This window comes from Meleagris gallopavo, chromosome 2 (assembly GCF_905368555.1).
Source record: "Meleagris gallopavo chromosome 2, MGAL_WU_HG_1.1, whole genome shotgun sequence".
NCBI classification, from domain to species: Eukaryota; Metazoa; Chordata; class Aves; order Galliformes; family Phasianidae; genus Meleagris; species Meleagris gallopavo.
The window spans coordinates 81,864,067-81,891,548 of NC_139405.1; the positions used below are offsets into that span (position 1 = coordinate 81,864,067).

The window sequence follows — 27,482 nt, forward strand, 5'->3', positions numbered from 1 at the left end:
CCTCTTCATTAGTTAGGATGGAAAGCCTAATAATAATGATGCAGGAAAGGCAGAAGTTTTCAATTAAAATTTCTGCTTTGTACTTGAAAAGTAGGTGTTCTAGTGTAGGACAAAATATTTTCTCCTCTACTGGGGACTGAAGAGACAAACTAGCCCTCGAAAGAGACACGTTAAGAAACAGCACATATTACAGGTAGCTTACTTATACCCAGGGAAGAGCTTTCCTAGAGACCACAAGTCAGGTGGGTTTTGGAGATATTATATGGAGATCTGTAACTCATCTGCTCAAATGCTTTTCAGCTTTAATAAAATCAGGCACATGTGGACAAAGTGGTACATCCTTACAGAGCCACAGTAATGCAGAACAGAAATCTTGATTAAGGCTGACTTTCATTCAAACAAAACTTGCTTTGGCAGAGAAAACAGCAAACAAATTCATACAGGAAAAAGAAATTAAAGCCATAAAATGGAATACTGTGCTGTCCAAACACCTTTTATTCAGTTTGAATGTCCACTGTGACATTACGGTAGAAGCAGCTAATAGGAAGTGTGACTGCATAAGACAGAGAAAGTAGAGGAAAAGTGAAGAGGTTGGAAAAAATCAGCAAATCACCAGGAAAGAAACACATATGGGGAAAAAAACTCAAACATTTACAATTGAAGATACAGATAATTTTTTTCCTCCTGTCAAAAAGAACTTGCACAGCAAATATCTAGAGAGTTAATACGCTGAGGGTTTTATTGATGTCAGCTTTTTCTCCTATTATTAAGCACCCACAGAAGCAGTGGATTTGTGCTCTACTGCAGTATTTACAGCCAGGCAAATTCTTGAACGAAGAACTGAGCTGGTCTGATGGAAAGGTCTTCAGCTCAAAGCCAATAACTTAGTGATACTTAACGACCTGCAATATTAAGATCATCTCATCTAATAGTCACCTTTGAACATAAAGTATCAGAAAATAATATTATTTTTCCTCCAGCAGCATTTAGCCAGTTTTCAAGCAGACACAATGCTTTGGGATGGAAGGCACTTTAACCACCTAGTTCCAGCCCCCCTGCCATTAGCAGGGCTGCCACCACCCACTAGATTAGGCTGTCCAGGGTCCCATCCAACCTGGCCTTTATAGATAGATAGATAAAAATGTTCATTTACACAGCAAAATAAAAGCCATTTATACATCTCAGCAAGATCTTGACTACAAACTTCACATCCGCTGTACTTCCATTTATACTTGCCTAGCATAAATACCACAGATGATCAGGTGCACATAAAGTAACAGCTTCAAAAAACTCAGTTGTAGTATCATGTTTATTTACATAAAGCATCCCAGAAAATTTATCACAAGCATGAAAGAAGCAAGAACATTCACAACAAATCTAGCTCAGGTTATTCTATACAAACTCTTCAACAACTAGAAATGTATCAGCAGCAATATGGATTCATTTATACATCAGAAGTCTATACAACGTCCCTTCCTCTCCCAGTCTCCAAAACGTGTAGGTTCAGGGCCCTTCGGTCCACCTCTCTCTTTTGTAGCAGGATTGATTCCATCAGGGAATTCTACAACGACAGGGAAAATTCATTAAAATGCATACAATGCTGACAAATACAGACACAAACTGAGCCAGATAATTTCAGAGGGTTTTGTGACAACAGTCAGGAATATATTACCATATTCAGTAATGCAAATGAAAAAACAACTCGGTGTCCCAAGGCACTACAGCACCAGAGATTCTAGTGAATTCATAGTAAGAACTTTCATCATGAAGGTAAGCTGCCATGTTCACTATAACTAAAATACCACATCACTGTCTGTGTTTGTTTAGATTTTTAATTTCAGACACTCAGGTATGAGAATTTTAGTCATGATTTTATAATTACCATCATGTTTTCACAGATGCTATCTTTTCATTAAATATCACACAGATGTTCATCAACTTCACACCAAATACCACTACCATAGGAGGCACTATAAAATCCTAATCAGACTTTCAGTCTCAGGAAAAGGAGGCTGAGGGGAGACCTGATTGCTCTCTTCCAATACCTGAAAAGTGCCTACAGCAAGAGTGGGGTTGGTCTCTTCTCACTGATAACAGGTGACAGGACGAGGAGAAATGGCCTTAAGTTGTGCCAGGGGAAGTTTAGGTTGGATAGCAGGAAAAACTTTACAGAAAGGGTTGTTAAGCACTGGAATAGGCTCCCCAGTGAGGTGGTTGAGCTACCATCCTTGGATGCATTTAAAACTGTTTGGATGTGGTGCTCAGGGACATGATTTAGCGGAGGGTTGTTAAGAGTTAGGGTAGTATGGTCAGTTGTGGTTGGACTCGATGATCTTTAAGGTCTTTTCCAACCTGAGCAAATCTATGATTCTACCTTTTAAAATGAAGTGTGAGCCTGCTGAGTCATGCTGATACCCTTCCAGGAGAGGGATACCCTTCCTTTGTGAGGTATGAATGGGATTTCCAAGTCTACCCAGTGACCCACATGAGCAGAACTCATCAGCAGAGCTTTTTCCACTCCCAACACACTACCTAACTACGCCATCTGCTCTTAACACCACGTAGCTTTGCTCCTTTCCTCCATCAACATCCTCATGCTACTCAGTGCTCCCTCAGTAAGGCCCCCTGCCTGGGCCTCACCAAGCCACAGAGAGCTCACTTTCCGGCACAGCACCATCCTAGGCTGAGTATTTTTTCATCCTGCTCTGGGTAGCAGAGCTGCCTGAAGCTCAGGGTACCCCATGCACCTCTGCCATGCTGATTCCAGAGCCCTCCTTAAGTCCACGTGACTAAGGGCTCTCTCAGCACTACCGCATTGCTGGAAAACACATAATACAGATCAGGACTGAACATGAGAAAAAAGAACAGAAATTCTGGGGAGCAGTGAAAGTGAAGGACAGTGATAGAGGAAGACTCATGTAGCTACAGGCCATACAGAATGACATATTGGGACGCCTGTTTAAAAATGCATGCAGACCACGATAGGGAATATCAGCACTTGAGCACCTCCGGCAGTACAGGGAGCACAAATGCATCCAGCATCACCCTAATATCTAAGCCTACTGATCTGCTGATAGTGGATACAGAAGCTCAAAAGCTTTTTCTATGATAGGTACATGGCAATGGGAATTTCAAATGGCCACCTAAACCCCTTCTTTTTTCTAATAAACATCAAGGATAGGAGGAGCAGTCAGCATTCCAGCAAACTACTGCCAGCATTGTATATAAAAACACAACTAAATTTAAACACAAAAGAAACCTCTGATCTTGCCTAAAAATCTAAGCAAAAACCAAAAGATAATGACTGTTTTAAATGAAGCACTGATGGTATTCCTTGGGAATAGAAAGGAATTCAGAATTAAGTAACTGCTTACACAATAACTCCGAGTCAGTGCTCATAGTGAGTCACAATCTGAAACTGCCGGCAGCCGTTCTGGAAATGATACTGTAATTTTTCAGTCATTCTGTCATCTGGAAACTCATAGTGATCTATTGGTACACTAAAAGAGTTTGTCCTAGACAGCTTGAGATGGATAAATGCAGGTTATCACCACTAAACAAGCTGTAACAGAACAGCACACAGTGGTGAATGAGTTAAATCTGACTGGTTAAAGAATGACTAAAGAAATAGGAGGAAAAAATCAATCCTTTAATTCTCCTGTCTGATAAAAGCGTGTTTCTGTGACTTGCAGCAGCAATATATTTGGTATCTGTGTAGGTAAGACAAGATATTCTGTGTATCCCCACCAAGTGACTGGAACACAACACAGCAGCAGAGAGAGCTCTTCAAGTCTCCCTGGCCATGCCAAATGGCTCAGGAAGCTCTGCACATGGTGCTGCTTTTCAAAACACCATACGCGAAGCTAAGAGCATCAATGAAATGCAGCACGGATCGGACACCTTTTGTGCACTAAAATTGGAACAGGCTTCTTGCATCATAAAAAGCAGCTGGGACCAACATTTATATCTGCACTACAGTAGACCAACATTGCTACATCAGTTACATTTGGCAGAACCATGGAACAGTTGATGCTGGAAGGCACTTTTGCCAGATAGCAGGCCCCATAGGAAGACCCCAGGTTAGGATGTCCAGGCTAATTTGAGTGTCCCCAAGAAGACAGGCCTTGCCTTTAAAATACAGCTTTCAATTTCATAAAGCATGACTTACTTTCCAGAGGTTCCCTTTCTACGCTGGACTCCTCCGGTTCATCAAATCGGCCTACTGGTAACTTTGGTTTCTTAAGCGTCTGCTTAGCAGGCTCAGGTCTTCCCTCCGACTTATAGCTCCTCAGCGAGCTGCAGGGCAGCGATGACCCTACAAACAAATGGACATGTATCACTTACACATCAGACCTTGATATCAAACAGCTCTGCCTCTGTTTTGAGAACCTCTGAGAACAAACCAAACTGCCTCACTCCAAAAAGCAGGGAGTAGAGGTGAGGCAAAAACCTCCCAATATTACAGGGAAAGGACCGCAAGAGATCAAGTCCAACCCCCCGCTAAAGCAGGTGCCCTACAGTAGGTCGCACAGGCAGGTGTCCAGACCTTGAATATCTCCACAGAGGGAGATGCCACAACCTCTCTGGGCAACCTGTTCCAGGGCTCCGTCATCTTTACCATAAAGAAATTCTTCTGCATGTTTGTTAATGCAGAACTTCCTCTGTTCAAAACTCAACTCATGAACACCTAAGAAATTAGCACAGATTCTTATTTTAGGTTCTAGAAACACATGCATGCAAAATTGTGTTAGTTGTATAACTCCGTTCACATCAACAGCGCATTTTAAACTGTTTGAAATTATCTTCACTGTTACTGTCTTGCATTTTAGGCTCTAAATAGTAATGATGCTGGCATAGAGGAATACATTCTGTTTCCCTGGAAAAGGCTGCACCTCCCCCAGGAAGGCTGCAGATTTCCATGGCTTGGCTCATTTCCAGCAACTTTTTTGTCAGAAAGAGCCTCTGCTTCCCCAAAGGAAAGTACCCCCAAAAGTAAGGAAAAAAAATCACTGTTCCCTTGGTAACAGGTTTTCTAGGATGTTGGCAAAGAACAGAGGGGCTTCACTTATGACAATAAAATAAGTTGGTAATCAAAAGCAGAACAAACTTTAAACACATTTAAGTTCAATTACATAATACTATACATACGCTTTAATTAGAAGAAAATATTTTCCTCTCATAAAGTCTTACTAATAGCTTTAAACACAAATAAGGAGAAACCTTACTACCATTCCCACCTTAATGTTCTGCTAAGTATTCTAAAGACACCAAGGTGCACAGATATTCTGAGTAATTGAATAGCCATTACCAAATCAGAAATTGCTCACAAAGACCTCCCAAAAGACAGATACTTCTGCATTTCATTAAAAAGCCAAATGCCCACCATGAACAGGAACATCTCTGAAAAAAACTTCAGCTATGGACATGGCCCGCTCTTTTCTTCAGAAGATCGAAACATAAACCCTGCCTGCCCACACTGGGCTCCAAGCACTGCAGAGAGCCGTGGCTTCACCTAGCCTCCTCCAATAGCACAGCTGTCACTCACCCATACCAAACAGCAACCAGCTGGATGCCCTAAATGAGCATATCCAACTATCCTAAAATACCACAGCCTGAGCAGGTTTAGACCCTACAAACACATAACCCATGCCAAATGCAGCCAGTGCCCCAAAGGTACACTTTTTTTTTTTTTTTCTCTTTAGCTATGACAAAGGGGTTTAAGAACAGCAAAGAATCCAACACTTCTGCATCTGTTGGATCCTTCTTCCTGCCAAGCACCCTGCTTTTCTGCAGGTTGGAACAGACGCCAGGTAGGAAATTCAATGCTCCAGTCCAAGTTCAAATACAAGTCATGCTGAAGTACTGATACGAAACTATCTGACAGTAAGGAGGGAAGAGGCAAAATCCATTTCTCCTATTTGTAATATTTGGAACTGTCGTCTAAAACACGTTCCTCTCGACACAGGGCTGACAGCATCTCAACGCTGACTGCCTCGCAGCAGCACAGGACAGAAGACCAACCCATCAGCAGGGTACGTTCTGCAGGCTGCTCTCGGACAGCTCATCCTTCATGGGCACTGCAAAGCCGTGCTGTGTGCTAATCATAGAGCTGAACTTGGAAACAAGCTGGAAATCCCAATTCTCTGCAGCTGTAGCGCTCAGCTGTCACCGAACCCGGCAGGGCCGCTCAGGCTGCGGCTCGCACGGCAACGCGCTGGGGATGGGGCGCCTCACGGTGCCTTTCCCAGCCCTCCTGTTCTCACAGCAGCCATTCCCCGCCGTCATTCCTCACCACATCGCTCCGTTCTCACGGTTCAGCCGCCACACGGGGTTGCTCCCCACCCGGCTCGGCTGCCCGCCTCCTCAGCACCACACACACACAGCGCTAAGCTGCCGGGGCCGGCTGCCCTCCAGCTTTTCCGCCAGCACCAACGTGCAGCTCAGCGTCTCACTACAGTTCCAACCCTTACAGCGCTAATCAACTCCCATAACGGGTAGCGAGGCCTGGCAGCTGCAGGCCAGAGCTGCGCGGGCAACGCATTCACACATACAGCCTGGCAGAAGCTCCGACGTCCTCCCCTCCCCCGCCCGCTCCCCGCCCGCTCCTTACTCGCCGCGGCCCTCAGCAACCGCAGCGCCATGGCCGCACCGTCCCGGCTCAGGACGCGCTGCCGCGCATGCGCCCCACGCCTGCGCAGCGGCCACGGGCCGCGCGTGGGGAGCGGCGGGAAGGGCGTGTGGAGGCGGGCGGGGCGGCGCTCGGTAGGTGGCCAGCTCCTCGTCTCGGCTGTGCGGCGGTTCCTATGAACTCGGGTCGGTTTCTGCCGTGCGACGAACTGTTAACCGCTCAAAAGACCCGCTCCTATACCTCCCCCCTTTTAGAAACAAATTAACATAGAAGCGATGAAAGCACGCTGCTGAAGTCACACAAAGTAAGACGTACAAAGGACGTGAAATTATTCCGGCTGACGTCACAGCGCTGACTGACAGACCCAGCGTTCGTAAAGGCTGCAGCACTTTACCCTCAGTCACCGTTCTTTTTAACCTCATTACTGAAACAGCACACTGTCCGTACGGCTCAGCAGGTGCCCTTTCCACACCCGAGAAGGGGCTCCTCCTCCTTGCAGAAGGCAGCAGGACAAAGTGCCACACAGCGCCTGCTGACACCGACCTCATGTATTTCCCATCCGCCCGCCGCGGCTGTGCCGGGCACACATGGTGCACCCAGCAGGAAGCCGGGCACAGGTGTGCTGGTTGCTCTGTGGGCCCCATCACCTCACTCTTCCACAATTGTAACCCATCCCCGTGGATACTGAGCCACAGAAAGCTACTCGCTTGACTTCAGGGCGACCTGAGTCTAAAATAGCATTTTATGTTTGGATGTGGTGCTTAGGGACATGATATAGCAGTGGGTTGTTAGTTAGGGTAATATGGTCAGGTTGCAGTTGGACGTCTTTTCCAACCTGAACGATTGTATGATTCTGTATTCTCATTTTAAGCGTTTAAGGAAGTAAATCTCTTTGGTAAATTAACAGCAGTGCTGTGCTGAGTTTATTGCACGGCATCTGGCCGTGCCTACACATGGAAAGCAATTACATTTAACTGACTGCCTTCTGTGTGACATTTTTTCAATCAGCTTTTTATAACGTGGTTAATTGGGCATGAGAGACTGGCAATGATAGAAAGCCTTTCCGTTATTCTAAGAGACTAGAGAAGACAGTGCAGTAGCGGTGGATCATGCGGGAAAAATGCTCTTCGGCCCAAAAGCAGCAAGAAGAAAATCCACAGATGTATGCCAAGTTCAACAGCTTATCGTGCTCCCATGAAATCCTTATCTTGACAACATTCATACTGAGCTGCCTGCAGGCATCGAGTAGGGGTAAGCTCTGTTCTCTGAGAGATTAAAGTAAACTCATGAAAAATTGCACTTGCGTGCATTCCCAAATGGTAAGGGTGAAACAACTACGTAAGAATAATTAGGTATGATTCTTCTGACCAAAAATAAGGAGGTCTTCAGAGCTTTTTTCCCCCTTTATTCTTCATTTCCAGCATATTCCTGTAAAAATGTAAACTTCACTTTTTGCTCCTGATTTATGTATTCCTAGATCTTGTGGTTGAAGAGATTGTGAACCCAAACATAAGACCTGAATGTAACGTTACCTGAATATAAGAACATATGTAAGCACATGCCACAGGAACATGCCACTGTGATTAAAACAAGGTTTGTTATTTTGTTTTGTGCTTTCCTTCCTGTGCTTGCCAATCATTTCTCTTTTACTCTCCAGTTTGCCCTGCAAAAAATTATGTATTATTCTTTATTTTGCTGTTCTGAAAAGCAGAGAGTAGAAGACCTACAGCCGGCTCGCACTATGCAGGTCAGTTCAGATGAGCTAGAACATAAGCTGCAAGGCCTGGTGATTTCCAAAACAATCTTTTTTTTTTTTTCCTTTTCCTTTTTCTTTCTTTTTTTCCCCCCCAATTAGTTTTCCACATCTCTAGGATCAGAAAGTTTAATTTTGATGGAAGACTCAAATACAGACCAAGGAATTAACTTATACACATTACATGGGAACAAAACCTCAGATATAGTGTTCTCATTTCTTGTAGTAATCTCCTGATAATACCACCGGGAGCTTTGTGAAATAACAGGAACAGTGTAATGCCTTCGGGGAGCAAGAGACTGGCAGCTCTCTAAAGGAATGTCAGTCCTTGATTGTTAACTCCCTTTCTGTAAGCAGCACCTGATGCAGCCTCATCCTCTTCCAAGTGGCTGCAGGATACCCACGTAAAGGGAGGCTGCTGACACTGCAGAGAGATGAAGCCCTCACTCAAACAGAAGAGGAGAGATGGAGCATTTCATGGCTGCTCTAGATCACATGGTGCTGAATTATGTCTGCAAGTCCATATTTCTATCTAAAAAATAGATATATGCAAGAGCAGCTGGATCATGCTGTGCACAGATGTTCCAAACATGGATGAGTGCATGTGTTGTTCAAACAACCACCACAAAAGTATCATACAGTTAATGAGTGCAAATATGAACTTTACGTGCTTCAAGGGCACACTGGGGTCATCACACCACTCAGTACAGCAAACGAATACTGGCCCCTCCTTTGAGGCTTTGAGGTATCAAGCAGCCTCCACAAAATCTACGACACAAAGGGCCACCCGACCATGGATGGATTGCAGAGGAAAATACGGGCGAGGAGAGAAGTTCTCTACATTTGCCCTGTTCTATGAAAAGTTTACATGCAAACATCAGAGCATTTCCTACACCATCCATTAGACTGGATTCAAGTCTGCTTACGTGGATGGACTTGAATATTTTAAAAAGTGGCTCCAGTGCAGGATATTTCTGCTTTGCTAATCACAAAGGCACAACGTACACTTTTTCAGTTCCAGAAAGGCACAGCCAAGACAAACGTTTTTCAACAGCGACAGAGAAGTCTGAATACTTATGGCCTCTATCTCTTGAAACTGATATTAACAACTTACCTACTAGTCAGCTACTATAACACTGTTAAACAAAGACAGTTGAGATATCACAATGTAATTTAAATATTTACAGCATAGCAGTACCACCATAATATAAAAAATATATAAAAATAGATATTGTTAGAATGGGAATGTATTTAAGATATCTTTCTGTAATAAGCACTTGCCTAAAACAACTCTGTAAGAAAGCACTCTGAAGTGTACACACTGCCAAAGTGCAGATGCTCATCTGAAATCTGTAAGCTGCAGAGAAGAAAGCATGTTATTACAGAGACTGCATTAACAAACCATATAAAATGTAAAATTACTTCATTACAAACTATTATTGCTACATTCATTTCAAATAATACAAAAGTATTAATGATATACAAAAATGCCTCCCCGGGATTTGGTAATTAGCAGAAGATTTCAGTTCCTTTAATTGCTTCCTTAGAGTCATTTGTTCATTTTATTAACACCAGATGCAATAACACAATGCTAAAAATAAACATGCATTATACAACAAATTTGTGTTTCTCAAAAAATGTTCATTACAGTTAGTGAATGCACATGTAACCCTTTTCTGCCCCACCTTTAGTGAATTCTTGTTTGAAACAGAGAAAAGGGAAGGAAGGAGAAACCGAACTCAATGCTATTCAGCACCAGTAGAAAGTCAATAGACCTTTAACATTCCTGTATATCAAAAACATTTTATCTGCATCACTGAACAGGTAAAGTTTACAATATCGTCCCATTTGAAGATGTATCGATTTCTATTTACAATACTTTGTAGTCAATAAAACATTTGAACAATATTTAAAAATTGAATAAATTCATAAAAGTATTGCAGAAGTTTGTAACATTTACTTCTTTCACGTACATACGAGGAAGTCCATGTAAAACAGTCCGCGTTCGTCTGAGGAGCTGACAGAGTAAGGAGCAATTTTAATACGGTTTGCAAAACCCCAATTATTTGAAGGCAGCTATCATTAAACATTCAAAAATCCTTAGTTGCCATTTGCTTCTGAAAACTAAAGTTCCAGTAATAAAATTGAATATGTAAACTAAGGTGTTTTTGAGATCAGTAGAAAATATACTCCCACAGGCATAACATATTTACTAATGCTGATAATGACTTTGTAGAAAATGGTTAAGATGCTGTGATGTCCGAACAGACAACTCGGGAAGGGTCTTTGTAAGACTCACAGATACAGTTGTTTTCAAATATCCAGTATTTTAGCAGCAAGTTTTGTTTCCAGTTAAACTTCCTACAGTGCTAAAATACAACAATTGCATGTGTAATACCTTAGAACCTTTAAAGCCAATTAATTCTGGCATCTAAAGCGTCTTGTAAAATGTAGCCAAGTAATGTTGACTTCTGTAGTCTTAAAAGCCAGTAAGAAACCAAACAGAGTACACACTGTGCTTTAATCTCCAAATAATTAGGTACCCCAAATTAAGAAAAAGTAATAGAAAAGTAAAAAGAACAAAATAAAAAAATATTGCACAGCCACATTACCTAGAAAGTAAAAGTTGATGTTAAAAAGCCCTAAGTGTGGATGATATAAATTATCTTCCATATAAAAAGTATAAATATCTCTTAAAATACAGCTGCAGCTATACTTTAATATCACACATTATTTGATTCATCTGTTAATGAGGTAATAACCAAGTCTCTTACGATGCTCTTCTCTACTGAAAGTACTTCAGGGCAGCAACAAGGAAGAATTTTTCTAAAAATATTTCTGAATCAAGAACAGCAATGTGTGCAGCTCTCCCTATGAGAGAATCTGCTGTATTGGGCAATGCGTTAATTACGTTGTAACGAACCAAATTACATTCCTTATTTTGAAGAACTGGCAGAAGCAGGTTCTGGATCATTTCAGCATAAATTGGTCCTGTGGAGGAAAATAAAAATTGTTCTCTGTGAATCACCAGGAATGCAGTTCTATGACCTTGAGCTGAAAATGAATGCGTTCTGGAATAAAAGTGCTGAGCGTATTATGCTGCTTTTGTGTTAAGGCTGAATACAGGAAGCTTAAGTTCCTCAGATACCATGCAAAAACATAACTTTACATACAACGGATTTATTCATTATACATCTATAGTGAAAAAGTGCTTATCGGTATTCACTTATTATATATTATATATTCACTGTGTAAATGATGCTTATTTGCTAATATATAATGTCAGTGTGACTATGCTGGGATATCCCAGCAGTAAATACAACAACAAATCACCACTGAAAATGGAAAAGAGCATTTTCATTCATTGCTAGTATTAAGCCCCAACTAAATAAAGCCTGCCCATGTGCTTGAAGCTAACTTGGCATCCTCAGTAAAACGAAAGTTATTTGCCCTCCCTATTCACAGAGTAACACGTCAGGGGCTGTGTTCATCCCACCTAACTTTCAGCCACATTTATAAGCTGTAAATGAGTCTCAGACTCATCAGCTGTGTGTAACAGAACAGGACAGAATCAGAAAACAATTCAGCTCTTCATTTTCCCTCTCTGTTACTATAGCCTAAGCCCAAGGTGTCTACAGACATAGCTGAGGTGTCTCAGTTACGCACCCAAAATTAAATGGGATGAATCTGAGACCCATAAGCTTTCATTTGAGTAGTCTGTTCATTTTACATTTATTACCTGATTGTTTATCCTTTAAAGCTGTTTTACACATCTCAATGCGAGCAGAGTGATAAGGAACGTAACGATCCTGTAGAGATCCAACTAAGACAATGTTTTTGAAGTAATGAAGACCTACAAGAAAAGAAAAAAAGGAAATAATGAATCACCTGACAATTACTAAAGATTGATTAAATATTTTTGCAGCTGAAATTTGGCATTATGATTTTTTTTTTCATAAGATCTTACACAAAAATGCAGAAAAATTAAATTACAATAGAGCTACAGAATGACTGTGAGCTATTGCCCTTTTCTCCACATGTATTTTAATACCTACAGGTGAGACCCACGTGTGATCTTTCTTAACTAAAACCAACATGCTTTAAAACTTCAGCTTCTTAGCACAGAAGGAATGTAAGAATCAGGTGCTCAGTTTCTGGCTGACAGAAGGGAGTAAAGCCTCTGCATTGCTTAAAAAACGTGAAGATGAATGGTGCCTTGTCTTTGCTGACATTCCAATCAGTAGTGTAGTTGTGCCAGTGTTAATGCCTAGCATAAACATGGATGCAATACAGCCCACCAATCTAAGTGGCTCTTTTAGCCACCTCCTCACTCTGCGCCTTGGCCAGCTTGCGCCCAGCTGTGAAGTCCATCCAAGACAAAATCCTTCCTTTCTACCAGAGGTTGTCCCCCAGCTTTCTAGTATTTTATAGACTCTGTATGACGAAGACTACATTTCCAAACCAAGTCAATTAAAAAAAAAAAAATACTGAACAACTTCAGTATATCAGAAAGTGATGGACATTGCCAGATTTAAAACAAAATTGAAAGAAAATTGACCAAGTAAAAATTATGTTAATCTATAAAAACATTAAAAAATGCATCAAAACTGAATCCTGGTTCCTTTCCTCTTCAAATAGGAAATCCACGTTGTTGGTTTTTTTTCATTGTTTGTGTGCTTCTTTGGTTTTATTTTTTGGCCTGTGCCCACTAAAAACAATACTGTCTCAGCAGATCAGCTAAATCACTGGAATCTTTTATTAGACATCTGATTAAAAATGACTGCAACAAATCTTACACAAAGATTCAGCTGCCAGTTCAGAAACTTTGTACTGAGATGAAAATAATGCTTTTGGAATAAATCAAAGATAGGAATTCTTTGCAGACTAATCTGTAAAAAGTTTTGTGAATTCTTTGGAAATCTACATCTATCTTGTATGAAGTAGTTTTTATATTAGCTTTCCCTAAACAAATGTCCATTAGCACTTATGTAAGAGGTATGAAGAAATGACAGAATCACAGAATTACAGGGATGAGAAGGGACCTCAAGAGACCATCAAATCCAACCCCCTGCCAAAGCAGGTACCCTACAGCAGGTCACACAGGGAGGCGTCCAGATGGGTCTTGAATATCTCCATAGAAGGAGACTCCACAACCTCTCTGGGTTTTTCAATGCTCCGTCACTCTGACTGTAAAGTTCTTCCACATGTTAATATGGAACTTTCTATGCACAAGTTTTAGGCCATTGCTTCTTATCCTATTGATACACACCACCGAGAAGAGCCTGGCCTCATCCATTTGCCTCCCACCTCCCTGTAAATATTTATAAACATTTATCAGATCTCCCCTCAGTCTTCTGTTCCCCAGGATGAACAGACCCAGCCTTTCAGCCTTTCCTCATGTAGGAGATGCTTCAGGCCCTTTATCATCTTTGTGGCTCTCCGCTGGACTCCTAGAAGATCTCTTTCTTTTTTGTACTGCAGAGCCCAGAACTGGACACAGTACCCTAACTGTAGCCTCATCAGGGCAGAGTACAGGGGGAGGATCACCTTCCTCCACCTGCTGGCTGCTCTCTTTCTAATTCACCCCAGGATACCGCTGTCCCTCTTGGCCCCAAGGGCACACTGCTGGCTCAGTGCCTAGATCTTTTAATCAACCTGAGGAAGGAAGAAGCATCCTGTGGAATCTCTGGAGGAACAACAATCGACATTAATCAGCATTTAAATAGACTCTCTTCAGCCTCACATGTAATGCAATACAAACAAAAACATTAAAAGAATAGGCTTAGGACATGATGATTCAAGAAATTAGGCATTCCCCTTTTAGTCACAGTGACTCATTTTTATGCTTTATTCTTGCTCACAGAAATAATATCTTGAACTTGCTCTTACTTCTGGTATGACAAACGTCATGAATCTTTCACTATGAGAAAGTGCTTGAGAGAATTTATCATTATAAAAAAAAAGGCATATAGGGTATTTTACAGACACTAATTTTACTGTTTTAACTATTCTTGGGTGCTTTTTCTTTGGATGTCTCTGTGCTTATTTTGAAGAAAAATGTCTAAGCCTTATGTTTTGATGTTATTTGTTCTGATACGGTTCATGTGGCACTATATGGCTACAGTATGATGGGTATTCCAAGAAAGAGTCAAAATGGTGTATACAAACATACAGAGCCTGGCAATCCCTTGAATTTCTACAGCATGAGGTAACTCAAACCACTTGTCGATGAGAAGAATCAATTCAGGTGTATGACAGCTAAAACTCAGCCTTGAATATTTTACTTTATAGAACTTATCTAAAGCATCCGTCTTTAGAACCTTCCAGATTCTTCCATCATCTCTGTGATAGTGACATTAAGGGCAAGGAAGTCCTTCCTCTTAGCAGAAGTGATGAAGTTATTTGCCAGATGCTCCCTCAAGGCAAGAGCTGAAATACTTTTTCCCTCCACAAAACCAAACAGGACCAGTAAGCGAAGCTGACATCCTCTACATAATAAACATCTCAAAGCAGAAGACCATGCTTACTCATAGTTTATCTCATAGAATCACAAAATATCCCGAGTTGGAAGGAACCCACAAGGATCACTGAGTTCAACTCCTGGCTCCACACAGGAACACTCAAGATTCAAACTGTATTTCTGAGTGTTGTCCAAAGGCTTCTTGAACTCTGGCAAGCCTGCCCTCTACCTGTTGCTGACACAGACATAAACTGAAACCCAAACAAGCTTCCTTTCCTCCTTTCAGAGATTAGGAAAATGCATTATCTATAAAGAGGGGACACTATGCAATAAACAAGCACATCAGAATTCTACTAATCAAGTTCTGTGGGAGTGCTAGAACACATGAATCTAAGCCTAGCTACGTAAATACAAAAATATCCTAGAAGAGACCACAGCCATGCAATTCACATTTCTGAACCCTGGGGCATGGAAAGAACAGAACTGCAGAAAAACCCTGTCAGCATTAGGAATCTCTCATCCATCATAACGCCCAATTCCAGGAGAGTTTATTTTGGACCAGCTCTGTCTGATCCGGTGGATGAAATATGCACTGACTGCTAAAGCTCACTCATTGTGTTCAGAAGTAAACAGGGATGATGATGAAGAAATTTGCTTCCAAATGAGTTTCTCAGCCAAAATAAAGTGCAAATGCGAGCATATTTGATGACTAACAAAGTGAATTGGAGAAGCTTGAGAAGTGCCTGGGATGGTGCTCACATTGTACCTGAAAGCATCTTCTTTTTTACTGGAGCTACTGCCTTTCCACTTCCTCACTCCAAAATTACAGTGTGCTCCAACTGGAAACAGTTATGTATTTGAATAATGAGATCAAATACACATCCTTCTTCAATCTTTTTTTTTTTTTTTTTTTTAAAGCAAGCAACCAAACCAAACCCTTCTCATTATTCTGGTGATATGGCGATAAATATCTGGAATTCCCTCAGCTAGCTAATTTTACCATTTGGTATTAGAAAGTACAAATGAAGATGCAGTTACCACTTGTAGAAAACAGTCAAGCATAATCCATAGACTAAATGGAAGCTGTGTAAATTCCTGAACTTCTCATTGAATCACAACACGGTCCTTACTGAACAATTCATTAATGCACTGGATTCAAGTAATATTACTACTAATTGCTACTTATCCTTTTGAGAACAGGTCTGCATTACTACAATTTTGTTCAGCTACAAGACGTATTCATTTCCACCAATGTTCTAATGTCTAAGAGCCATGCAATTAAAAAGTAGATGACAGTATCTATTTTTTTTTTGTGGGTGTGTATGTGTGTGTGTCTAAAAATCTTATGAAGTTCATTTCAAATAATTCAATTCTATTTTTTTGGTTGCATAATCAATACTACAATGTGAAATTCTGTTTACAGAGAGCAAACATTTCATGTGGTTTTTCATCTGTGCTTCTGCAATTGGTTTTGTATTGAACAGCTTGAGCACCATCAAAGCTGGCAACCTGCTGTAATTTCTTGTCACAGTATGAAATTAACCATCATTTGCAAGATCCCGGAAGCTACCAAACAGACTGTGGCTGCTGAAGACCTGGCAAGCAAACTTCAAGGAGACTATTGTCAAAGAACATAATTCTAAAAAATACTGTTATGAAGAAGTAACATCAGAAAACTAAGTTTTCCTTTGGTTAAAGCTGGTAGAAATGGTCCTCCAACATAAAGCAACCAGTGCTCAAGGCAACTTCGTATTCAGGAATTAGCACAAACTCAATCACTCTTCATTTAAAATTATCCTACCACTTCTTGGCTTTTATGAGCAGATAAGTTCAGATTTTGTACCTAATCAGCAATTACTGATTATGATAATTCTAAGAGATAAAATAGCTTTAACTTAATATAATTCTGAATGGTTGTGTCCCAAAGGAAAATCTATTACACATTCCTATGTGTATGAGATGTGTAAACCTATGACACAAGTTTTCAGAATTCTTGAAGATAATGTAAAAGTAGGCTCTTTAATGTTTAGCCTTTAAAGGCTGTTAACAAGTTAACATTTTTAGGTAGTTCTTCCTTTTCTAACAAGGAAACTTGGCTTAGATAGATGCATTTCTTTTTACTTTAAAGGACCTACCAATAAATAATAACAACTTTGTAACATGAAGTTCTGTCACTTAGGTGAATCACTATTCCAGCATATCCTGATATGAGAGTGAACATATATAAACAGGAAGGGGAACGGCTGTTTACAAGGGTGAATAGTGAGAGGACAAGGGGGAATGGTTTTAAACTGAGACAGAGGAAGTTTAAGTTAGATATTAGCAGGGTGGTGATGCACTGGAACAGTGCCCAAGGAGGTTGTGGATGCCCCATCCCTGGAGGCATTCAAGGCCAGGCTGGATGTGGCTCTGGGCAGCCTGCTCTGGTGGTTGGTGACCCTGCACATAGCAGGAGGTTGAAACTACATGATCGCTGTGGTCCTTTTCAACCCAGGCCATTCTGTGATTGTATGATATTTAGTAGGCATAACACGACACAGATATGGTTTTAACCCATTTACTCCAAGTTCTCTGGCAAATAACAAACAACTTGCATCAGCTATTTTTAAATCAAAAAATCAGACCACAACTAGTGATAATAAGCACCTGCTTGAGTATGAACCATGTATCCAATTTCACTTCATTACTTATAGGATAATTATCTTTCACTGCTATAAAAAGAATGAATTACAATGCAGGAATAGCAAATCCCACCAGAAGATTTTTACATTGAAGGAAAATGGATGTAGAAAACTCAAAGAACTTGACAAGAATAAATTCTGTGTGACTGTTCATATAGCAAATAATGTCAGCCAGACTGATGCTGTACAGAGGAAGAGTTGCACGATACAGATGGGGGAATTTATTCATAATATATTTATCCTTTTATTCCTTTCTGTTTCTTGTCATACAAGTTTTGGATTCAAACATCACAAAAGCTTTTCTTTTGGTCTTTTCCCACCCAAAAGATTTCAGCTGTGACAACCTACAAACATTTTGACGGAAAAACATACCCAGATTTTCCATACAAATGAGCATGTTGGGCTCCACAACTGCTTGCCTGATACACAAGTAAAAATACTTCTCAAATGAATCCTCAATAAACCTTATAATGCTTAATGGAAACTAACCCCAAACTGGCACGTTATTCACAGCCAAAACTGACTCTCAGCCATCTGATGTAAGAATATGCAAGCCAGAGAAAATTATATTCATGATATATTATGAATAATCTAATTTTGGGGTGGAGGTTAGCTATGAAGCTAAGAACAACTTCTTCCTTTATCAAAATGAGGTTTTATTTTCTCTGTCAACCCCAATGAAGAAATAAAAGATCAGTTGGCAGGAAGTTTAAAGCAGAATGTTATATTTGTAGAATATATATATTCTATATATCTATCTATTCATAGCAAAGAGATCATATTAAATAAGCGTGGCATCTCTCGACTCATCACCCTGCAGTAACTCAAGAGGCAGTTGAAATACATAGTATAGTGGTTGCACTTAGAACTTAGGCTTATTAGTTAGGAAGGAAAGTCTCAATGTATGGGCCAGCTCTAGAAAAAAAGGACAATTTACTGTTCACTTGCTTGAAGAATATGGAACTGAACACAATATAACTTAAATAAACTGAAAAAAGGAGCCTGTTGGAAACATATTTTCTAGGTTTCCTATTCACATATACGCATTATGGTCTTTAAAATATAACAGACCTTAGCAAAGCTTACCTGCTTTTTTACTAAGCTTGTATAAGAATGTCTGTCGTGGATCCGAATGGTCTCGACACGTCAACTGCAGCAGAGACCCAGACTTCTTCCATTTCTGCATAAACCACAGTCCTATATTGTAAGGCACAAGATGAATATAATCCAAAATAATATATGAAAAGTAATTAGACAGATATGTAGCGTCTATACATTTAGTCCTTCAGATGTTGCTATGTCATTTTCTTTCCTGTCTAAATGTATAATAAGGCACGAAGACCATTATTTCTACTAATGCACATGCTCTCACAAAAATAACTATAGTTAGAAAAAGTGACAGTGTATCAGTGTTAGCCACAAGGCAATATTCAAACTCTATTTTAACAATTTATAGAATATTAGAACATTCTGACGTTGAAATATGTAGCAGTAATCAACAAGCATTCTCAGCTTTCTGAAAATAACTTTATAAAATAATTGAAATAATAAAAAATAATTAGAAGATATAAAAAAGAAAGCAGAATTTTCTTTCTGTGATTTTGTACCCTCTTTCTTAGGCAACGAGCAAAGCCCACTGGCTACCTGGCTTTCATGTGCTGATTCAACTCTCAGGGAAATAGTTAATTTTTAATAGAGATTTCCTGAAGGCCAGTGCTATATACACATGATGTAGTACTTTAGATTACAATGCCATTACTTGTTATTATCTTGGTATTTTCCAAAATCCTAAAGGGTCTGCTTTGTTAGTCTCCAACATTAACTCCAACTGGCCAGCAATTTCTGTCAACTTTTTTTGAGCCCAACATATGTGAGTAGAAAGTTTTTGCTCTTAATTTTTGTATGAAACAATAGAACAGTAAATGAGCTTGCATTAAATAAACAAATTTTCTTCATGATTTAGAGTGTATTCTTAACAGTTTAATAAGTATATTTATATGTAGTGAAAATAAGTGTTACTCACTTTGGTTTTGTGCCCTTCAAGGCAATTGTTAAACTCAGAAACAAGTTTCCATCCTTAATTAATTTAAAAATTGTATGTTATCTAAAAAGATTTCTTAGAATTTATTTGCAGTTTCTGCTAGAGTTCTGCTTCACCTACAGTCAGTCTTCACAAAAAAACAGACATAGTTTTAGAGCATTTACCTACTAAACCTCCCCTGATCTTACACTATAAATAATAATATTTTACCTGTATTCACAAGAGCACTGCTGTTGTAGAGAGTACCAAGGTGTGGTCCAGACAGAGACAAGAAGGTATGAAGCTTGTTGAGGTAATATTTAAATCGAGGTCTTGTGAGCACTGAACGAATTATTAAATTACCCAGTGAATGGCCAATAAAGCTGTTTAAAAATAAAAACACAATTTGATGGTAATCTTTTTTTTTTTCTTTTACATAGAAAAAGATAAAACTGCTATCATAAAATGCTGAAGGAGAAAAAAAACAAAAGGAAAACATTCCAGCCTTTATTTTAGGCAATAATAGAAACACAGCTTGTCTGCATCTCCCAAGCTACACAAATATTCATTAGAAACATGTTCTCTACAATTATTGTACAAACTGTTTTTGAAAGCTGGTGAAAACAAACTACCCTCCCACTCAAACCCAGGATTGTTGCTGGGTGTATTTCCCCTAGCACCAAGTATTCAGAAAATATTTTGAGAGGTGCATAATTGAATAAATCACAACATGTGATGGCATTCAGTATAATATATACATACTGAATCAACTTATTGGGGGATTTCAAAATTGAACTCTTATAAATGGGAAAACCATTATTTAACTGAATTTGAACGTTTTATAATAGAAGTAACATCTCAAATCTGCTTAGCAGTTCAACCAAAAGAAGTAATTATCAGGTTGAGGTAGGCAACTGAGGATACCTGTCTGGAAGGAGAACATCGTATTTAGTTGTCTGCCTAGTTAATCAAGTTAGAGTGAAGACTTGATGTAACTCTAAGAATAATTATTACTTGATCTGAGTTACCTCCTGCCATACCTGCAAATCTGTACAAAGCATTTCTTTAGCAGGGAAACTACAGAATAAAGCAATTCTAGTTGTTATGCAGTTAGAATTGCATACCCCTGCAGAGGGGTAAGGATCACACTATCTTAGGCACCAAGTTACAGAGGATATAGTATAACATTCATAAAATTAAATGGAAAAAAACTTGTCTTCCTCTCTTACAGAAGTAATCTCAGGACTCGGAGAAAACAGGTAACCATCCAGTAATGTCTGGGAAATCTATAGCAGAACTACCATGGCTAGGTCACTTAATTGCACCAACATATCACCCCTCCAATGTTCCTTTTATCACTGCATTCAAAATAGCTAAAGTTGCCAATGTGTATAAAATACACTGCTACTTTTTTTTTCTGACCAAGAATTATTAACTGTGAAAACTCCAATTTAAAGCTAAGTGAAAAAATTCAATCATTTGGCTACAGAATGGTAGGGTCACTTCTACACTCTGACAGAATTGTACATTTCAGTGTCAGAATGGGCTATTTGTTCCTTACTAAAATACAGTCTAACAATATATGTACATTCTTTCTGGCCACTTTCAGGACTAGATATTCAAAATTCCTGCAAATCAGAAGTTCTTTGCCACAGCTTGCTGTGTTTACCTAACTGACTTGGAAATAAAAAATATGTCTCCTCTGTGATATTGCATAGTCACATTAAAAGTACAATTGGGGTATATTTGAAAACAAAAACACAGAGTTGCTGATTCCCTTGAATACTAAAATTTGAAACTACTCTCTTAATGTACATCATGACATCCACACCCAAAAAAAACCAAAACCACAGATATTTTTATAGGTACAAAAGGTGCCTGCAGAAATTGAGCGAGTTCATTTTGTAGGTGATCTGCATCACAGTTACAGCTCTTGTAAAGGAGAGGTTATTTTCTAAAGAAGATCTGAACCTCAGCAGAGATGTTCTCTTAACAGTTTGCTGATAGTTCAGCCACTGTTCACTAAATAGCATAAAGGGATGAGAAATTCTTGTACTGTACTATAAGAAAGTGGCACGTCATCAATCCTATCATCCCCAAGAATATGGACTTATCTAAATCAAAAGTTTAGAAACATGGAACACCCATCTGAGAAAAAAAGCATGCTTGCAATTAGCTATGTGAATCAATCTCAAAGATTGAACGCTTCTTCATTTGTAAAGATTTAGAAAAATAAGAAAAGTTACTGTAACATACTGTACTGAAATCAAGATTTGTAGGTGAACGTGCAATAAGCTTTTAATATTATTTTCTATTAGAGGAAGTTTTAAGGATTTCTTCAAATCAAGTGTGAGGAAAAAAGCTTTGGAAAGTGTAAGATGAAAATGTAACCCAACCTACTCGTTGTTTCAGATACCTGCAACTGTGGAATACTCTGCAATACCAATGCATTTCTGAACAGCAGATGGCAACATTACTGCCTTTTGAAGACAAGATATTGCTAAAGTTAAAAAATTACATATTTATATTTGCATTACGCCCTAAGTTTCCAAACTGAGATTGTACTGGAGAACTACGCACAGTAAAACCTCTTTATTCTGTATCAATAAATGAAAGATTGTGCCTAAGCATGAAAATTCACAAAAGGAAAAAATGTCCATAAAAACAAAAGGAAAAAAAGCCATAATTAAAAAGATGTTGAAACAATTTCAAGCTTAGGAACTTTCTGAAGTAGCAAATGGTATCCCCACAATAGGTACCTTCTGTGGTATGTCCTCTGCTTATACTCTTTCCCTAAACATCACCATGAGAGATAGCTGACTGAACAAGACAAAGCCCAGAGTCTGAATAGCGAATAGATGTTTTAATGCGCGCCTAGCAGGAAAAATTGTGTGGTTTATTTGGTCATTCTTTAGCCAATAGTTTTTTTATGAAATAAATTGCTGCTGGTTTGAATGAAACTTCTAGTTCGTGCTTCCTAGTCACATTCTGAGTAGAATTTTGTTCAAAGAAAACTAATGCATATATTGGATGGTGTATTGATATAATAACAGGTATGAGCTTTAGCATTACCTGATATTCATTAAGTTGACAATACAGTATGGCTCTGGGTTCTGATGGCACAGGGAGTGCCTCTTCTTATCTCAGTACAAGAATGTAGCACACTGAGTACAATTTTGCTATTACTTGAAGGCACGATGCTTTGCACTGACTGGGTGGTGTAGAATCTCATAATTTCTCTTGACTTGTCTTGGCCTGAGCTAATCTGAGTTTATTTTAGCTGTGACAACAACTGTCTAGCAATACAGGAACAAGTCAGGCCTAAAGCTGCTTTAGTTTCATTGCAGTTTCTAACAACAACATGTCTTTGTTCTGTGGGAATTGAAATGTGCATCACCAGAATAACATGTGGTGTGATGGAGTGCAGACAGATATATGCCTGAAGTCTCCAGCAGTCAATTAATGTGCACTGCAGAAGCATAAGTCAGGAAATAAAAACAGTGTTAGAAAAGCTAAGTAACTGGGAAACAGTGAAAAGAAAGGGCATGTGGGCAAAAATGCAGACAAAAAATAGGAGACTCAAGGCCAAGGCCCCAACATAAAGCCCCAGGATGCTGATGTCCCACAGTAACCCTTTCCTCTCCATTCTGCTGAAGGAAGATGTAAACCACCAATCTTAGGACTCAGATGTGCTGAAAGGAGAGCCTAACACACAGATACTAGGAATGCTTTGTTATACAGAACATTTTACACATAATAAAGAGCATTTCCTTTTGCCCATAACAAGATTCTGGATGTAGAAGAGGGACAAGGTAGATTTTTCTGAGACATGGTGCTGCCCAGTCCTTATTGCCTTATGAAATCATTATAGGCCTGGAGACTGATTTCTAATTTAATTTAGAAGCTCTTGTACAGAGAACACCTTTAGTACACAGATAGATTTTAGGAAGAGATCTAGCATCATTAAGGAGAACACGACCAGCTAGAACAAAGCACACTTTCTCTACACTGGGACAATCAAAATAAAGTAGGAATGTGAGGCTTTCTGAAGATTATTTTCCTGGGCATTCTGGATCATTCCTTCAAGAGCATGCATATAAGCACAACTTTCTGAAAGATCTCTCATACAGCTACAATGAAACAGCTGCACGATTTGCAACTTCCTCATAAGAAAAGCAAAAGTTGATGGATGGAAAATTCTGCTTTGTGACAGGCAAAGAGAAGTGGAGTTCTTGTAAAGGAAACAAAAAATTAAAAAATGTAATTTTTTTTTGTCATTCAAGTGACAGGCAATAAATAAAACTGAAAAAAAAAAAACAAATCAAAAGAGACTTCAATTCTCAGATATGCATGATGGGAAGATAAGTGGGTGGGTATGTCCATCTGACCACAGGATAAGAGAGAGATCAGCAGATACTGAACTCTCCAATACTGAGGTGCTCACATGCAGTATGCGTGTTTTCAAAATCACATTGAACAAAATTAACCATGTCAAATCTCAAACTATGACCATTTGTTTAAAACGTGAGATTAAATTTGAACATGTTAGATATTTTCTGTATCTTGCTAAGACTTCCCAAGCACATGACTACACAGAAACCTGTGGGATAACTAACAGCCACTAATGAATCAAAAAGCACTACAGATGCATTATAAGAGAATGTCTAAACAAATGGGTGAAGCCAGACTTTAACTTGCTCCTTTCATCTATCAAAAAGCTAACTCCAGCAACACAGCTGAGTTAGTAATGACATCTGCCAACAGTGCACTCTACACTGAGAATATAAATGGAACAGGTATTCCCTGAGAATAATTGAAAAAGGGAAGAGGAATGCATATACTGCACTCTAAATTAAGATGCAGAACATGCTTTCTAGCAGATGGAAGAGTAGAAAAAATTCAAAACAAAGAAATATTTTTCTCATGCGGCTGCCCTTTAATGCCACAGGTTAGGTTGAACTTTCCTATAGGAATGACAATCTAGACAATATGCCATACATACTTCGTGAAGAAACTAAAATCAGTTAAAAACCTAACTTTGTCTAGGAATAGCACTCTTATGGTTTCCTTCTACATTCTCAAAAACTTACGTTTCACTACAGATCACCATCCCACAGGATCTCTAAGGCAGTGCAGGACAGCAGTTCCTGAAATGTAATGCATGACCCACTCTGTACTACAACCATTATCAGGAACAAGTGAGCTTGCTTACTTTGGTTTTATTTCCCTCTCTCCTCTCTCCTCCTTTTCCCTGTTCCTCCTCAGCCATGAAGTTCTCTCCCTTTTCTCTCTTGTGGCTTGCTTCCAAGCATCACAGTTCACAACAACACAGGACTCTACTTTTAAGTTTATTTCTATAGGTAGTATAGAACAGATATTACCTGATTTTTGAAAGGGTTAGATTATAAATCTGTATATACTGTATAATTTCATCTAAAAGGCGATCTGTCATGGAATCAAAATCAGCAAAGGTATCGTTCTGTAAAATAAAAGAAATATAAAATAATAACTGCATTTTCTAATACAGCAATATGCATTCTGCAGTCTGAATTCTTATTCCCCAGAGTTTTGTTCAACAGAATACAAATAAAAGCATTCATGTTAACTCTGAATACTACACACAGCTTGGTATTCTCATTTTTTCATTTTTTTCCCTGTAACATGGAATAAAGTAATAAACATTTCATTGTGACACTATTTGCTTCTAACACACCAAAACAAATCTTATCAACATGACACAGTCAGCTTTACTTCTAAGGCTTCCCCTACATATAAACCTTATCTGCAGCAAAAATGAAAGCCAAACTTTCAAAACTAAATCACACTGCCCAGGAAATAGAAATATGAGACAATTTCTGAGAAAGTTTGCATAAGTACTGTTTATTCAAAACAACAAAATCTCTAATTCCCAATTCCCAGCCAATTCTCTGTAACGATTAACAGTAAGAAATTTAAAAAGAGGTAGGCAAAGGTGCCTAAAACTTCTCAATGAAAGTTCCAAAGGATCTATGCTAAAGTCAGTATTCAACATACTGATAAACGGTCTGAATAAGGGAAGAAAGAGAGTAATGAGATGTCAGAATTTGTAGACAAAGCCAAATATCCAGGATAATCTATTCTACAACTGACCAGAACTTCAGAAGAACCTGATAGTACTGCATGACTGGGTGATAAAAAGGCAAGAAATGCAAAACAATGTTACATAGGGAAAAACAGCTCTAAGTATACATGCAAACAATAAACTGTATATCCATGTTCTATATAATAATTTATATAAGGAACGTCAGGAAAGCATTAGAAAATATCAATATAGCATTTTGTAATTTCATTGTGCACAAGCATCACCAATGCCTTATAAAGTTCTGACTTTATTTTAAAGGACAGGAAGTTAGAAAATGGGCAGAGACAGATAACATGAATGTCTAGAAATTGTTCCACATGTGCCTGAGAAATACGGCATGAACTAGGTTTTCAGCTACCTCCTGAAGAGGGAGAAATTCTACTTGTTTATAAAATATTTGATTAAATGAAGCAAAAAATGGGTAGTGTTTATTGACTAGTTTTTGTTTTTTGTCTTTTCCAAAAAAAGCCCAACAAGATGAAGAGGGATTGGTTTAAACGTCACTGTTTGCGACTGGATAATTCATGTATATGAACAGTAGAACGAATCTCAACTCTTTGCTGTGGAAATTCAAAATAAAAACACTAAAAAAAGAACAAGCCAACAGTAAGGAGAAAAATCCATCAGTAGCTATTAGGCTCAGTGGTCTCAGTGGAATTCCTAAATCTCAGAACTAAAGACTGTCAAAAATTTTAAGGCTACAGAAGAGAAGGCATGGCTCAGGGCCTGCCCAGCCTGCTCTCAAAGCATCCAAGCAGCTATCTCCAGAAACACACCACTGCACTAACTGAACCTTTCCTCTAAGTCACTGCAGAGACTCTGTTCTAATGCTTCCCTGAACTACGTCTAATACAATATGTAACAAACCAAAAAAACATGTGAAAATTGGTCTTCCACGCTTTTCCAAGCTTACTTTATCTGAAAATAATAAAGTTCACAAAAATTTAAGACAAAGCTAAATCAATGTCAATTCGGTGTCATAATCAAGGTCTTGCAGTACACTGACAAAAGATCAGTTCCTGTAAAATAATGCATCTTCCTTCCTGCCATGCAAGTTTCTACCATTACTACTTCTACTACTTAGAGGTATTTTATCTACAAAATCTGAGAACTGAGCAGATATCAGTAGACACAACAAAATGGCAGCAACAAATATTACTCCTTGTATATATCCTTCATTATCTTACTAAGTTATGCAACCACTTCAATGTGAGTCACAGAGCAAATTACGGATTCTATGAGAATACAATAAAATATATAGAACATGGTAAACTGTAACACAATAGAACTATTAGATAAACATGTCTGAAAGCATACAGTGTTCATTGCTTTACAAAAATTCTCCTCTTGCTGGCAAATACCTGATTTCTTTCGGACATAAGAAAGTCTATTCTCCCTCCAGGCAGCCCCAGCTCAATGTAAGTCTTCACTAATCTTAAATCTGCACTGTTACCTAAAGAGGAAAAACAATCAACAGTTAGATACTGCAAAGGGAACTTGCAATAAAAAGCATTTAGAGCACTGAAATGAATGTATGGCACAACTTTATATTTAAACACAGCTAATAATATTCTCAGCCCTATTTAAAATTCAGTGAGACTCGGGAAGATAAGCTCCAATGTCAAATGCAATGACAAAATGGTCTACAGAAATGACATTCAATTACAGACATCATTTTAAAACAGCAAGGAAGTCATGTTTGATTTTGTCTTAGCATCCAGCATATACATGGCACTGTGAACACTAAATTTCTGAAAACCTAATTAACTTTGATAAAAGTCAATTAAAGAACTCAAAGCTAACTTAAAAGATTTCAGTG

General features: G+C 38.9%; 2 protein-coding genes across 4 annotated transcripts in view; both read right to left on the reverse strand.

The window, feature by feature from the left end:
* Nucleotides 1-472: 472 nt before the first annotated feature.
* Nucleotides 473-6,758, reverse strand: SDHAF4 (succinate dehydrogenase complex assembly factor 4). Its single transcript, XM_085217826.1, has 3 exons — nucleotides 6,611-6,758; nucleotides 4,169-4,315; nucleotides 473-1,561 (listed from the first exon to the last, which is right to left on the reverse strand). The coding sequence occupies exons 1-3, from the start codon at nucleotides 6,639-6,641 to the stop codon at nucleotides 1,452-1,454; spliced, it is 288 nt and encodes a 95-aa protein (XP_085073952.1). The 5' UTR covers nucleotides 6,642-6,758; the 3' UTR covers nucleotides 473-1,451.
* A 2,852-nt stretch (nucleotides 6,759-9,610) lies between these two features.
* Nucleotides 9,611-27,482, reverse strand: part of FAM135A (family with sequence similarity 135 member A) — an 81,194-nt gene continuing 63,322 nt past the window's right edge. For all 3 annotated transcript variants that reach the window (XM_085217824.1, XM_085217823.1, XM_085217825.1), the window contains 6 exons: nucleotides 27,025-27,116; nucleotides 24,924-25,021; nucleotides 19,774-19,925; nucleotides 18,609-18,719; nucleotides 12,121-12,234; nucleotides 9,611-11,372 (listed from right to left, as the gene is read on the reverse strand). In XM_085217824.1, coding sequence (XP_085073950.1) covers nucleotides 11,167-11,372; nucleotides 12,121-12,234; nucleotides 18,609-18,719; nucleotides 19,774-19,925; nucleotides 24,924-25,021; nucleotides 27,025-27,116 — 773 coding nt within the window. In that variant the 3' untranslated portion in view covers nucleotides 9,611-11,166. The remainder of the gene's footprint in view (nucleotides 11,373-12,120; nucleotides 12,235-18,608; nucleotides 18,720-19,773; nucleotides 19,926-24,923; nucleotides 25,022-27,024; nucleotides 27,117-27,482) is intronic.